This window comes from Helicoverpa zea, chromosome 13 (genome assembly GCF_022581195.2).
Source record: "Helicoverpa zea isolate HzStark_Cry1AcR chromosome 13, ilHelZeax1.1, whole genome shotgun sequence".
Classification (NCBI taxonomy): domain Eukaryota; kingdom Metazoa; phylum Arthropoda; class Insecta; order Lepidoptera; family Noctuidae; genus Helicoverpa; species Helicoverpa zea.
In genome coordinates this window covers 4,045,660-4,061,399 of record NC_061464.1, presented here as the reverse complement: position 1 = coordinate 4,061,399, position 15,740 = coordinate 4,045,660, and the positions used below count along the sequence as shown (strand labels likewise).

Here is a 15,740-nt window from a genome sequence, read left to right as displayed (position 1 = left end):
ATCTTTCGTGACTAGCGAGCAAATCGAAACGAAACTTGGGGTAAAAGTTTATTTTTTAGTAACGATCCTCCGAAGTTTTTCTTGAGCTGTTTTAATAGAATTGCAAGTTGAGGAAAACCATTTCAGTTGTGTTCAGTTGAGGAAGTATCTATAACAAAAACACGGGAGCTTTTTTTTTCAGTTCACTGATTTCCATTATCATTCTCTGAAAGGTGCCTGAACACATTTGCATAATCGTTTTGATGTATCAAGATTGTGACAGTTTAAGTGTATTGAAAACTGAAATCATTTTCATGGAATTTACAGTAAACGCTGCTTGTGTTAAATTGAAAGAAACAACTTAATTACGAACGTTAAAGTAAATAGCGTTCAGGAAATTACAGTTAGTTGCTAACCTAGCTTTTTGTGCCGTTCCCAGAACACGGTACTAAGTAGAAGTAGCGTCTCAAGTTAAACAGCAACAAGTATGCGAAACTGTACAGGGTTGCCAATTGTCACTGCTGAAGTGTAAACTCAATAAAGTATGCATTTGACTTCAAGTCAATTAGAAGTGAAGACGCTGCTATAACCGTCTGATCTCGTTACTGCAGTCTAATAATAATTTTCTTTAGTTTACTTTAAACCTAGTTCGAACGTTCGAAATATTTGAAGGGCAGATATTTCGGGTAAGCCCGCTACTAAATTCATATTTTTGTATTTAATATCTGACGTAGTTCATTCCTTTATTAATAAATCTGGCAAATCATCAACTTCGTTCATATTTTTTACATCGTTTACAAATTCGCATATATTTTTGTAAACTGTTTTGTTTCCAAGATGAGTTTGGAAGCCAGTGGTTTTAATTTTAATTTGTATAACACATTATTATGAATGATTTAGTGGAACCATGTTTAACATTACTCAGAAGCTATTTAAAGTGTAAAACAATCTGGTATAGTTTGTGAAACTGAGCTCCGTTAAGTTTAATTTGAAAGGCGTGGATGCGACGCCACGTCATGGCGGAACCGCGAAAATTTAATATGGCTCCCACTCGACAACTTTACACGAATACCGTACTTTGGTTACACACCTTTTTGTTCTGAATGTATTAATAATATGATATTCTTTACCTTGCTTGGTTTTCTGTGATCTAGGATATTTAATACAATGTTCTAGTAAAACTTCAAGTAAGCTAACAGCAAAAACTCCATTGTTTTTTAACTACCATTTGAATTGAAAGTCATGCGATGTTACCTATTAGCTGCTGAAGCAGTTATTATAGCTGAGTAATCAATTATGTCGGCATGCAGTTGTATGCAGCGGAAGCGGCTTACTGGTTGGTTCCGTACACTGGCGTCACCCCGCATTGCGGACCGAACCATAAAACTTGCAACTGCCAGCTTATTGTCTATGGCGCAAATCGCGACATTATCGCCGCTAACGGCTGTGACGTCACGTGTCATATACTCTTAAATACACACCTCTTTCGTCTTTTACGACGTCGTTTCCTTAAATACGTATTGTTCAATTGTGCTTACATTTATATTCAAAGCACCCTATACAGACGAGAAGTATATACATACAATGAAACTTCATATTGCGTTATCCACTCAATCATTCACGCGTAATAGAATCAATAAGTAATTCACGCACAGGCTCCCTCCATTTGCTCATCATAAAATAAAGTAGGTGGAGCAAAAACAAGAAAGCACAACGCGACTCCCTAAAAATGCCTGTTTGAACAATACAAACGATAAATAACACCGACCCCATAGGAAAACACTAGGAACCCCATGAAATTCCCCTTCGAGCAATATTCGCGAAGAATCTTCATCGCTGGCAAGGATCCGGGTGAAAGAGACCGTTTTTCAAAATCGCTTGACCCCGATGCGAGCGTATCATAAATTTTTAGTATGTTATAAAGCTTTTCCGACAATGACCTCGATGAAACTAACTGTTGTGGAATCGGCCACGGTACACTTTTGAATGTACATGATATTCGTGAAATATATTTTTGCTTGTGGCTGCACGAAACCTGTTAATATTAGTACTTTAAATTTTTAAATTAAAAGTATAACAATGTCCTTCAAAACTAAAGGAATGACGGAAATCTATTCACTTTAACAAACCCGTCCCGACCTTGTCCATTTAGTAATTCACACTTAGCAAAAATATTAATATTTAATTTTGTACCAATACCTAGACCGACTGGCTATTACATACATAAATATACATGAAATTACGCCACGCCAGATTTCCTTGAAATATCCAATACAAAAACACAAAGGAAAATCTAAAAAGTTCGTACGTTTTGATGCAAGAATGAAAATGGCGGATGACTCCCCCGGATGGCGGGAAAAATGAAATATGGCGGCCGCAAGACCCTGGGTCCCTTGCGAGCAAGCCCGGCTACGAACAAAGTGCGCCTTATTCGTTAACATGTTATATTTCTATAGAAGGGTCGCCGCACACCCATTAATTTTATTTTAGTTCATTGCTTAGGTGAAAACGGCCTTGTTCGCCTTTAGGTATCTACCAAATAGAAAGTAATTCCTGGGGAAAAATGAAAGCCAGTTAATTTATTAATTTCATGACCCTCAAGGAATCCATTACTAACTAGTGACCGTCTTACCAATGCCTTTTTCTGATACGTGTCTCACTGGCCCTGTGGCGCAACGGATAACGCGTCTGACTACGGATCAGAAGATTCCAGGTTCGAATCCTGGCAGGGTCGCACGTGTATCTTTTTGGGTTGTATTTTATTTATTTTCTATTAAATAATAGTACACGTTAGTTTAATAGTAGTAAAGGATTAGATAGTTATTAAATGATTTTAAACTCTTAATTTTCCTTATCTAAAGAAAACTGATGTCTAGTACAATTTGAATGGTTGAAGAATAAATTTATACTTCTAAAGCGCAAACCTTGGGTTAATAAAAAGGAAACTACATATGTATTTTACATAAAACTATCCTCAACTGACTTTTTATTTTCACATACAAAACTATTAAATGAAACCTTCAAACTTATCAATACATATTCGTACATGACTCATTTAGCATGTATTTAGGCGCCAACGCATCCCATAGACAAAACAAGGCATTCCCCGCTTAACACATTTCCATACATATTAATGTGACAACGATGAACTGCTCAAACTAAATAAACCTCGTTTTGAAGCTTTGCTATGTTAATTTTCACATGAGATAACTGGCCTTATAGAAAATCAAGTTGTCTTTCTTTTGAATTTTCCATTAAAGAAGGCTATATTATGGACATAATCGAACCATAGATTGCCTGTATGCCAATATGTTATTTGTTATGCAAACTGCATGAGGATAGCTTATTTTAGATGGAGAGAAAAAAAAAAAATTGAAATCTGAGAGAAAATAAATAAAGAAAGAACCCCTTTAAACGAACTTAAAGGGGTTCTTTATTTATTTTCTCTTTAAACGAACTTAAAGGGGTTCTTTATTTATTTTCTCTTTCTTATAGATATTAACGTCACATAGGCAGAATAATGGTTAAAAAAAAACAACACATTTACATATGATTTGATATCCTCTGTCGTTTATACAAGGTGTTGATTTGCATTTGTGCCATAGTTCAGGAGGAGGACATACAATACGTAAATAATCGATTGGAATTACAGTAGATGGGAAATAACTAATATGCACTGCTTTTTTTGTCATTGTAAAGTCGTGGTATTTCCGAAGTAATCCAATTTTATGAATGAAATTTATGAGTGATCGTTGCGTATGCTTTGTGTTTGCGTTTGTGTGAGGGCGCAGCACGGTTTTAAGGCCATTAACACACGCGCCAAGTTTAAATAAGGCTAGATGACATTTACGGAATTCCGAAAAAAAATTAAAGAAAAAAAATTACGTACCAATTTTTTTATTGATTTGGGTCGAGAATCATTAGCATAATTACCTCCTTGAATATGGCACGGATGCAAATCAACAGCTTGTATATTCATCCTAAGCAGTTTCATCCTAAGTCTTTTATCCAAGGCTTAAACGATACTACCTAGTTCCTTCAGTATATTGATCCAGTTTACTTCTAAGCTACTACTACTACTGAACCATCATGACTTCGGATTTAAGTTCTTTACTGTCTCATACGACCAAGTCAATCGATTTTATATATCCTTGACCTAAATACAATACGGCCTTTTAGCTTCCTCATAAAGATATGTATTAAGGTTGTCTGCACCCAATTTTAGGTCAAGGCCTTTTGAGTTTTATATGAAGTGCTATAAATTTTCTGCATTCAAAAAGCAAATATGTCTGAAATTGAAAATGTAGTCCACATGTAAGCAAATTCTGTTTATTTGAACTGTTCTTTGTGCTCAGTATTCTAGTTATAAATACATGTTGAATGTTAACTGAAGTTTATTTTACGGTCTCCATTCCCTCGTGGTATGCAGGCCAGCATCGTACGAAGGTGTAATAACATTCACATTTATAGAATGCCGTAATTGCTCTGTGACAGTTTAATTACCTATCGCTAATTGTGATTGATAAATTATTTGTAAAATCGTTTTGCTTACTCATAGTGGTAATTACCCGATGAAACGAAGTAATTTGCTGTAAAAAAGTAACCAGAATTTTGTTTTATTGCATTCGTGTCTAATAATGCAGTTTTTTGTTACGTCGAATTAGCAAAAAAAACTTAATTTGTTGAAAATAATTTTGTACTTGATGCATTTAATGCCCAGAATTAAATGCTCTTTAACTTTATGCCTCTTTGATCTCCGTAATGATGTTTTTGTGAAATGTTTTTTTACTAACAATATTAAAATGTGTTTTCCTGTATTTTCAGATAAATCTTCGGTTAATTCTGGTGTCGGGCAAGACGAAGGAGTTCGTGTTCAGTCCCGTGGACTCAGCAGGCGATATCGCGATACATGTTTACGACAACTGGCCTGAAGGTAATTTGTCCATTATATTAGACAGTCCACATTGCGGAATGCTTACACTATGTCATCGGAAATTAGTCGCAATATCCAGGAACGGATGCAATTTTGTGGATTCATAATATTTTTATAAAGAATATTTTTTTTGTGTATGTGGAAGAATTGCTATGTTTTATGAAGAAGATCAAACATTTAGCTATTTCTACATAATTATTGTCTGGGAGCTAATATTAGAGCTACAGGCGAAATTACTTTGGAAACCACAGCCTTCGGAAACAAGCTCAAAATATTCCCCCGAATTTCCTTTAAAATCTTCACAAGATTAGTATGTAAATTGCGAATTAATCCATTAACTATTGTACAATAGTTGAACCACAGCTGCGGAATTCGGTACATTTCTATCTGTGAACTCAACTGTGAAATTACTTTTGAATCAAATCAATTTGTGTCTCTTTAGTTCATAATTCCCTTGGGCTTTGTACAGTCTCAACTGACGGTATTTACAGTTTGACGGTATATAAGTGTTTCCCTCGGTTGCACCCGCATCCTTGGGGAAATAATTCGCACGGTGATAAAGTTCTTTATTCTCTCCTTAAAGATATCTACCAATCTTTTTTTTTTGACGAAATAAGGCTTACTTGAGTGACACATAATAAATAGATATTTGTAACTTTCCACATCTAGTAAATAAATATACAAAGTACTTTTTAAGATAAAGTTAAGACGGTAAAGGCCTTGTTTTTCAGTTTTCACTTTGAATTGTAAATAAAAGTGTTGTCATATGACTTTGGAGGAAAATTTATATCTGAGTGATGTTTTACTATGGATAAAAGTATGGCAATGAGAAATGAAAACTATTGTAGGAATAAACGTATGTTTGCGATAGAATGGGCAGTAAGTACATAATAATGATTTTGTTTTTCTTACAAACAGCATAAGTTTTGAAACTGCGAACATAACACAACCACGATATTTAAACTTAGTTTCAAATTAGAAATGCTTCAAAACATTCGACCTTGCTATGACAGACACTAATATTAATATTCATACAACAAAGTGATGTCTAGACAAATAAGTTATCAACTAGTATTTTATTAATTAAGTAGCTTTATTATGACCTTTATGAGGATTGCTGAAAATGTCGCAGCGTTTAATGACGCAAGTTATTATTTTTATGACGTATCTATGGTCACTGTGACGTAAACTTCCTTACGTAAAAGCTTTTGCTAAGCTATATCCTGTTCAACAACTGTCAGGCTCAGATTCATATAGTAGAAGTTATTTAGGCTGACATATTTCTGCTTAAATTATTCGTATCGATGAGTATTTTCCACTAAGATGTCTTATGCAGATACACGAACTTAGGCTGATTTTAGGGCTACACTGAAAAGTGAGGAGTAAATAACTTTTAGAAAAAAAAACAGAAAAAATCTCGAGATTATTGCTGTGTTTATTTCACCACCGACTTCTAAAGCGATGCTTAAATCCTTTGTTTTATATTTTCACTGTTTCAAGAAGACTATTTTATTTAGCATTGCACCTTTACGTGTCTTAAAATACTTAAAAAAGAAGCAGAAGGTACCCATTAAAAATAAATCCAGTATAGGTAACCAGTATTTTTCACACAAACGTAGCGATTTCACCACCGACTTCTAAAGCGATGCTTAAATCCTTTGTTTTATATTTTCACTGTTTCAAGAAGACTATTTTATTTAGCATTGCACCTTTACGTGTCTTAAAATACTTAAAAAAGAAGCAGAAGGTACCCATTAAAAATAAATCCAGTATAGGTAACCAGTATTTTTCACACAAACGTAGCGTTCTTGAAATGTTTCGGATTTTTTATGGTATGGTAATATTTATGTTGTAATTTTATTATGTTCCTCGGTTTCTTTGTATCGTACTTTTCATAAAGAAGATAAGTTAGTAGGTACTTACCTACTTATAATTTGGAAAATGTGCTGACATTTACTTCTGAAGTAGGAAATTAAATAAGAAATCAATTGATTCTACGAAAATTCAATTGAAAATCTTCTGTAGATAGGCATGTCGGAAGTCGAAACCATTGAAATATAAAAAAATACAAGTATCGTAATTGAGAACCTCCTGTTTGGAAAGTCGGTTATATGCTGAAAGCATTTTTATCGGTTCAGAGGCCCCTGAGAGTTAGAAAATCAGAAATTTCTTAAAATGCAAGAGTAGCCGTGAGCATGAGCTAGTTATAAAACAAAATATTCCATAAAAGCTTTGACAAATTAACAATTAATGAGTCGTCAGACTTTGTTATTAATACTCAAGAATTTGATAAGGATTTTCCTGTTTTGAAAAACAGGCTTAATACCTACCAGTTTATTAAGGAAAATTATTGTACCTGCGTGATTATTTAAATTTAGCTACACAGGCACAAAAGTCTAGACATATTCATTCTTGACCAAAACGAACGTAACAAAATTATCTCCGAAATAACTCCTAAAAAGAGACATTTAAATAAAGATACTTAAGTAAGTAGGTACCACAAGAACTTAATTTCCACCGCTACCACAAATCAGTCGACAAAATCGCATGCAAACGAAAAATTAAGCCACTAGATAACCACCAGGTGTCTCGTAGAAAACTACAAAAGATTTCCACCGAAGGAAAAGTCTCAATAAAATGTCTAAGTTTATCTAGCACGTAAATACGTAGATAGGTAGATATTTATCGGTGGCAAGCCGTTCGTGTTTGTTCACGAACACGAACGGCTCTGCGTTCGCCGATAGTGGCGCCTCCTGGTGGCAGATTTATGAAGCAAGCTTGTTAGTTTGGCTAGCATGTTCGGGTTACAGCAGGTTTTCGAATGAAACTTATTGCTTAGTATAGGTACAGGATGGCCTAGCTAGACAGAACATTAATTTAAGATAGATTTTTTTTATGTAAGTGACCACTGAAAAATATGACTGCAATTAGTGTCAGGAAAATTATGAATTTATTAGGTAAGAGTAGGTATTCCATAAAAAAGTGTGCGGAATATTTATCAACGTTCTACAATGTTTAAAGGCACAAAAAACCTTATGTTCTACCAAACTACATGGTTTGGGCATGCTTACCACCCTTACGCTTAGTGTTCAGAAACACGCGATTTACAATGTGGCCTGCCGTGCTGGCTTCCGATAGCCTAGCCTTACATGCTTCACCACCTTGCTAATAGTAGCAAATACATCCGGCCTTCATACCCGCAACATACGATTAACCCCTCTGCTCGACAAGATTTTGACATATGACTATACCGTTGATTCGGCGGGATATTTTGAATCGCGACATGGAAGTCAAAAATTTGTACTAACTTTCAACACATGAATTCTAAGTCCGTAATGCCTGATTAGAAGTATTTTACCTATAACTTTAGAGCTCACTTATTTGACAACAACGTGCAAAGGTCAAATGGGGTCAGTTAATTCAGAAAAATATAATAATTACGGTGTTTTTAAGTCTATCGAAAAGTTAGGCATTTCAAATTTGGTGAAAACTTACCAATAAATAATCGCATCACTTTCTCAAACACAACACAAACGTCATATTTATAACATTTTCAATCCATTGCAATACATTTCGTGCACTTATTTATGTTCAATAACTAAAAAATCAGCACATAAAATACACAATAAAAATGAACAATATTTACAAGATCAAAGTCACAGACAAGTAGAGTTTGGAATAGAGTTTTATTTTTTTTTTTCAATCATCGGTGTGCATTCGATACCTAAATCGGATATTTATTATAAATAATCGAATACCAATTTTATATATTTTTTTTAATAGCAACTTATTTCAATTTTATTTATTAATTTTAAATTATAGGTTCAATTTGTTTTTGTTGTTAAGAAAAAAGATATTTAAGTTTTATGAAAGTTTTTAGCATTAAATTTTTATATGTATTATTTATTTTGGTGTTGCGTCATTCGTAATAATTTTTAACTTTAATTGAATTTTTATTACCTATTACGGAATTTTAATTTATTCTTATATTATTTCTCAACAATTCTAAGATTTTTGTTTCGGCGGAGGGTAAGCCTGCTCATAGAGGTATTTAGCCTACTTCAATCGATCTCAGTGGCGTGCACTTGGAGAGGCCTATGTCCAGCAGTGGACTGCGATAGGCTGATGATGATGATGATGATGAAGAGGGTAAGCCTGTTGTTCTGAAATATAATGCGATTTGTAACTACCAAAGTAATGTACTTATTTGGTGATGAGAAACAATAATAATAATTGATTGATTTTAAAGTCACCAAATATTTTTAACCGAATCCCAAAAAGGAGGTGGTTCTCAATTTGGATGTTTGTTTTTGGTCGAAAGGGTATATTCCCCATATTTGTTATTAGGTCCAGGATCTGATGATGGAAACCTTGAGAAATCGAGGGCAACTCTCGAAAATTGTAAGCATAGATAAGGTTATAACTTGACACTCAGATGTATGTCTGATAACACTATGAAACAGTAAAGGTTTGGAGCTGACCTGATGATGGAGACCAGAGAAGGGCGAGGGATCTCGACAACCGAACTTCTCTCGTCTCCATCTCCTTCACTGTTGCAGAGGCCTCGTAAATACGAATAATATAAGCATAAACACGAGAAAGTTTAAATATTCAGTTGTCGAGTTCCCTCGAACTTCACTGGTCTCCATCATCAGTTCAGCTCAAAACCTTCACTGTTGAATAGTGCTACCAGGCAAACACCTGAGTGATAAGATTTCAACCTATGTATTTCTGCAACTTTCGAAAGTCGCCCTCGATTTCTCAAGGTTCCATCATCAGATCCTGACCTGATGATAACGGGACCACCTCGGAAGTATACGCTATCAAACAAAAAAAGAATCATTAAAATCGATAAATAAATGGCTGAGTAATCGCGTAACAAACATACAAAAAAAACGGTCGAATTGAGAACCTCCGCTTTTTGGGAAGTCGGTTAAAAATAAGTCGGCGGCGGCCATCTTTCCATCTTGGACCAGCTTTCGATGAACAGCGAACTATTTGCCCTTTCAAACAATGAAATCGTCATAAAATTTTGCGATAACTACACCTAACTACGGCTCTCGTCAAATAGCTTTGCCGCTCAGTTAAAAAGTTGGAAGTAACGAATCGCCATTAAGTTTGGCAGGTCTACAGGAATCCTGCACATAAAACACCCGAAGAAATAAATAAGTCTTCATTTGCCGTCTTCAGAAACCCTAAAAACCGAAGATTTTTTTTATTCCGGCTACAACGTATTTTCTACCACTGATTTTCTAGCATTTTTTTCAAAATAAATTAAGTCATTTTACTTTTCCTAATTTATTTTCAGATTATGGTAAGTACCTATACAAAAGTGCAATTTAGTAATATTATAATATAAAATTATTAAATCGATTCTTTATTTTAACGAATCGGATCATTCGATGCAAAACTTCTATCACCGTCGCCATCTTGTCTATGCGTCTTCAAATTTAAAAAAAACAACTAATGTAAACAAACATGGCGAGTTCGATCAGAATTCCCGGTAATTACGATTGGATTTTAAAAAGGTATATTTCTAACGGGATGCTAAATATGAAAGGTTTGAATGCGTAAAAATAATTTAAATTTATTTAGTTATTTTATTTAGTACTCACAAATGTGGTTTGATTGGAAAGAAAATAAATATGAGCGTAAATAATTAGGAAAGTGTATGACTGATTCGCAGACCCCAATTGGGGTCTAAACCGAGCTTACGGTGACATTGATGTTTAGACCCCGATTGGGGTCCGCTACGGATTTGACGGTTAAATTATTATACAACCGCTACACGAATTAGCACAGTGACCCAATTTATGAACCTAGAAAATATATTAAAGTAAATAATCATCATTTGGAATACAATAGATAGATCTTTAACATCTGTATAGACAAAATTCATGAAAATATAGCATTGATGAATTTAGGACAGCGCCATCTAGTTGAAGGAATGAAACTACTAGCCGCCATACAAATGTACATCTGTGTTTATACAATTCGTTGTAGTGTGTGTATACGGCGCGCCGTCAATAGGTATCAACATTTACGGCCGTTCAACCGTCAGCCTCCATAGCTCAGGGGTTAGAGCACTGGTCTTGTAAACCAGGGGTCGAGAGTTCAAATCTCTCTGGGGGCAGGTTTCGAAATAACTTTTTGATATATTCTGCCATTGTATTTTCATGTTTTTAATGATATTTTTCATGTGGGATGATTTTTTAAAATGTTTTATGCAAAGTTGTACCTTTTCGTCTTGTTATTCTTTTCTACACAAATTGGTAACATATGTAACTGAAAATGAAATTATACATAGGTACTGAACATAATTTTTTCACTGATTTTCATAACGAGCTCAACCGCAGAAAAAGATCATATTTTCTTCATTTTCTTTGAAGTAGCAATCCACTATGAACTTTTTATTCTACAACTCTAACCACCTCCACATAAGATTCAAAATCGCTTAATCTAACATATCCTTACCACATTTCAGCGGACTGGGCGACGGAATGCGTATCGCGCGCCGAAATCCTGCGACTGATATACCAGGGCCGGTTTCTGCACAGCTCGGTCACCCTGGGCGCATTGGGGCTGCCCCTGGGCCGCACTACGGTCATGCATTTGGTGCCCCGCGAACATCTGCCGGAGCCCAACTCACACGGTATGACGTCATTTTGATCATAGATTAGATGACTAGTGTAGAAGAATCTATATCCATTTGAGTAGGAATTTATCTTGATAGGATTTTTTTTACACAAATTATGTATTTGTAAAAAATCCTATCCTATCTTTAGCAAATAAACGACAGTAAAAAGTAATATGAAAAGTCCTTTCAAGATTGTCTGCCTACATTTAAGAGGCTACTCATTTGCAGTATAGTAAAGTATCGGGATCTTTGGTTAATAACTTACCTAGAAGAGAAGCTTTGTGATGTTTTCAAAAATTAATATTCTTCCTTTTTCCTCACAAGTCCCATATTTATGTCCGTAACCTTTATTTATCCTGCGTTTTGTGTCTATAAATTCCAAAAACTGATAATGTAAAACAATGTTTTTTGTAAATAATATATGTAATTGCGTGACATATTTTCTTATCAGTTAAATATAGCTTAATAGGTACATATTTAATTATGTATATTTGTAGATAAACGTACCTATATAGCGTTTTAGTAGTCCAGTAATTAGAGCATTTTTTCTGTAAAAATAGCAAATTCTAACGTTTTAATTAAAACTAAGGCTTGTTTTGCAGAAGTCCGGTGGACCTAAAGACCCTTTCCTGTCCCTCCCTTCCTTTTAGTAAGTCTGTGTATACCCTGTACTACCCATTACCTGTAATTTACATTATTTCACACCAACACCCACTACTTAACATTAAAATAGAATATTCTTTATTAAATGCCATCAGTAAAATTCAATATAGGTACGGTAGACCGCACATCAGTGGTAACTGTCATGCACCTTAACTCAATAGTAATAAGTACGATTTTCCTATAAAACTGTTACCACTGACCTGAAGTTGACTGTACCTACAGTGCAAAGAAATATGGATGAGTTCTAAACAACCTTTGGATGGAAATAAACCATTCATTAACCAGGCACTCACTATTTATTTAACATTGAACTTTTAAATACATATAAGTTGGTATACAATTTTTTTATTAAGTAACTTAAAAATTACTTAATAAAAAATGACGAGGATTGTCAAAACCTTCAGTTATTCCTACCTTGAACTGAATTATTAATGAGCTAAAATGCTAAACTCAAGGACTATCGATTGAATACTTAGACCAAATATTAGCGCAAAATCGGTGTTGACTCACAATACCTGAAGAATTGTCACCATTAGAATAACATTTTCGACCGAATACATTTTGTAGTATCCTCGTAGTCTTGGTTTAGGTTTAGTTTCCAGACCTATTTTGTAGCTTTATTTGAGGAAAAAGATAGGCAGGTCTGTGTTGTTGTTACCGTGATGCCCACCCCTCCTTGGAAATACACTGGGTATAATCATCTAGATCAGTGGTTCTTAACCTTTTTGTCATGAGGGACCACTTTACCAAAAGTTTGGCTTGCCGGGGACCACCTCATTGGTTTGTCTAAATTGAGGGTTCTTTGATAAAGAATACAAGCACTCTTTATAATTAGCACTCATTTCTTTATTATTTAGCAAAAAACTCAAAGCGACAGATTTTAATTTAATTAGATTTTTGTGACTGCATTCTCTTTACTAACTTCTGAATTCTCGGATCAATACTACTCACAAATGCGCGAGCGAAGCGAGCGCGAAATTTTTTTTCTGACTCGTACTGACGTAAAATGTATCCCAAACGTACTTAACTTTTTGTTTGTTGACAAATGCAAAAACGAGGGCATATAGTTTCTGAATACGCGAGCGGAGCGAGCGGGAAATTTTGACTATTTTTTAAGACTCAGAACCAAAATTACGTAAAAGGGCTACATTTCAAACCTTATTTTTTTTCTGTTGGTCAAGTAAGATGGATAGCAACGTCGCGAAGCCAAGCTTCGCGGACCACTTGGAACGCCTCCAGGGACCACCAGTGGTCCGCGGACCACTTATCTAGATGTAGGTTCTCATGTAGCCTTAATTAGTAGCCAGTATTTACGAATTGTGTTCCGATTTGGTATTAATATGGTAGGTAATTGCTGTGTAAAATAGTCCTCTCATCAGGTCATCAGCTCAGAGACCATCAGGTGATTTCAAAAACTAATGTGTTTCTTATGTTTACTTTCAGATCAACGGCAGAAAAGTAAAGGTGGCTCCAGTAGTTGTTGTTCAGCGTCGTGCTGCATATTGTAATGGCTTCCTGTGTGAGGGAGACGCACTTACACGAGCGGCAGTGGGCGCGAGTGGGACAGCCGACAGCTTTGCCGGGAGACGGACTCCAATGTGTTCAGTGTAGCCACGATACCGAGTCGCCCACTACAACCCTTGTGATGTTTTTAAATGAACTAACTACAAATAATAAAGTTTGCGTAGCTCACTGATATCTTTTATTGTCAATTTTTGTAGTATTAAACAATGATGCACAATGTAAACGAGACTATAAAAGATGGCGCACATCGATAGCTTCGTTTGAAAACGTCGCAAGTGAGTCGTGGTCGCTCACGTTTGGACAACATTACGGATAGCTTTATAAAACGATACTGTATATCTCACCGCGTAAATTATAGCTCGTTTTATAGATATCATGCTGCCCAAATACGTTAACGTTAGTAGATAATATGGAATAAGGTTCGTCGGTATAAGTAAGCCTATGATTTGAATAGTTCCTGGACGTAATAGGTATTTGGCTTCACATCAATATTTTACTTTATCCCGGCTAGCCACGTTAATTTACAAATGTTAGTATTATTATTTAGGCCATCATTATATAAATTTATATTACATTATGGAGATATTTATCTAAAAATGACAAATTATTTAGTGAAACAAACGAAGTGTGTAAATTACCCTGTTTTGCATTGTAAATAGTATAATTGGATTAGGAGACGTTTTTGATTACTTTTTGTGATAAGTTCTTGCAATATATTTGGATTTGTTTTTAAATGTTTTATTCTAAATGATGCTATTTACTGCGCTAGATGTAGCTTGTATCGGAGCGTGGTGCCGGGTTCGGTGCTCGCGCCATGCATAATGTTTACTCGGAGAAACAATATGTATGTATAGTACACGACACGGCGACTGGTACACTCGACAGTGGTAAATTTTAGTAATAAAGCACTAGAGTAAATTTGGAAAATTTAAATATTATGTCTCGCTTATGAAGTCTGTACATCTCCATTACGATAGCAGCACGTGTTGGCACGGTCCTCATGTCTTAGCGTTACCACAGTCTGATTCCTTTTGTAAATATCGATTAGTGCTTTTTATATTTTTATTTTACATCACAGATCTATCTTCTTACTTTAATCTCTATTTGGCCTCTTATGTACCTAGTTATAAAATTATTTCGTTATGAATTGGCTTAAGGATTGAGTTGATATTCAATATTGTTCCAGCTTAGTCTTAATTTTTGTTATAAGCTTAAAATATCTTGGAGTTATTTTAAACTTGTGTTCATTTGGACTCTCCATACCGTAATAAAATGCGAAGTGTTTTGTGATAGTACAAATAAAATTATTAACACGTTCAGACACATTTGAAGGAAACTTAGTACTCAGTGATATCATAGACTTGAACAGTATTAAAGAGAAACAAAAATACATTGACAGCACTAAGTTGACATGTTGCTACATTTATTCCGATAACTGAACTGATTGACGACTGAATGGTTCTTGCCAATCGATGAACTTCGAGCTAACGTGTTGACCAAGTGTCCGGGAATGAGTGCAGCAATATGAGTCGTTTCGATAAATATTCAATGCCAGTATGAATGATTATATTTTGGTTGCTCTGTTTAGCTACTGTATGTATGTATTTTGTTATTAAGTTGTATAAAATACCTAGTTTATAAATAAAATAAATACAATTTTAATTTGCATTTTTTATTTGATTTCGCTTGTTACCATGCGTCTGTTAAGTAACACTTTTTTGGGTAAATATTTAAGTTTTGATCGCCTGGGATTCATAATATTAAGTGCAACTATGTTTATTCGTACACATTTTGCCATGGGGAGTGTTCTAGATATTCATATAATTTGCATTTTCTCTCACGCTCGAGTCGCACACTACTCATAATATTAATTAATATAAAAATAAACTAAACTGCTTTTGTAAACATCTCAAGTATGTATAGTCGGGTAACGTAGGTCTATTCGTTCGCGTTAAGGTGATACTTAGGCCACATAGTCGATGTCTTCACTGTATTTTTAATATT

At 34.8% G+C, this 15,740-nt stretch overlaps 1 protein-coding gene and 2 non-coding genes across 3 annotated transcripts in view; all 3 read left to right on the top strand.

Annotated features, from left to right (window-relative positions):
• Window positions 1-15,398, top strand: part of LOC124635481 (ubiquitin-like protein 3) — a 155,940-nt gene extending 140,542 nt beyond the window's left edge. Inside the window, exons 2-4 of the mRNA XM_047171338.1 lie at window positions 4,804-4,912; window positions 11,397-11,564; window positions 13,656-15,398. Of these exons, the coding sequence (XP_047027294.1) occupies window positions 4,804-4,912; window positions 11,397-11,564; window positions 13,656-13,720 (342 nt within the window). The 3' untranslated portion in view covers window positions 13,721-15,398. The remainder of the gene's footprint in view (window positions 1-4,803; window positions 4,913-11,396; window positions 11,565-13,655) is intronic.
• On the top strand, window positions 2,641-2,713 carry Trnar-acg. The gene has a single exon. It is a non-coding gene; the product is annotated as a tRNA-Arg (tRNA).
• Trnat-ugu lies at window positions 10,973-11,045 on the top strand. The gene has a single exon. It is a non-coding gene; the product is annotated as a tRNA-Thr (tRNA).
• Window positions 15,399-15,740: the final 342 nt, after the last annotated feature.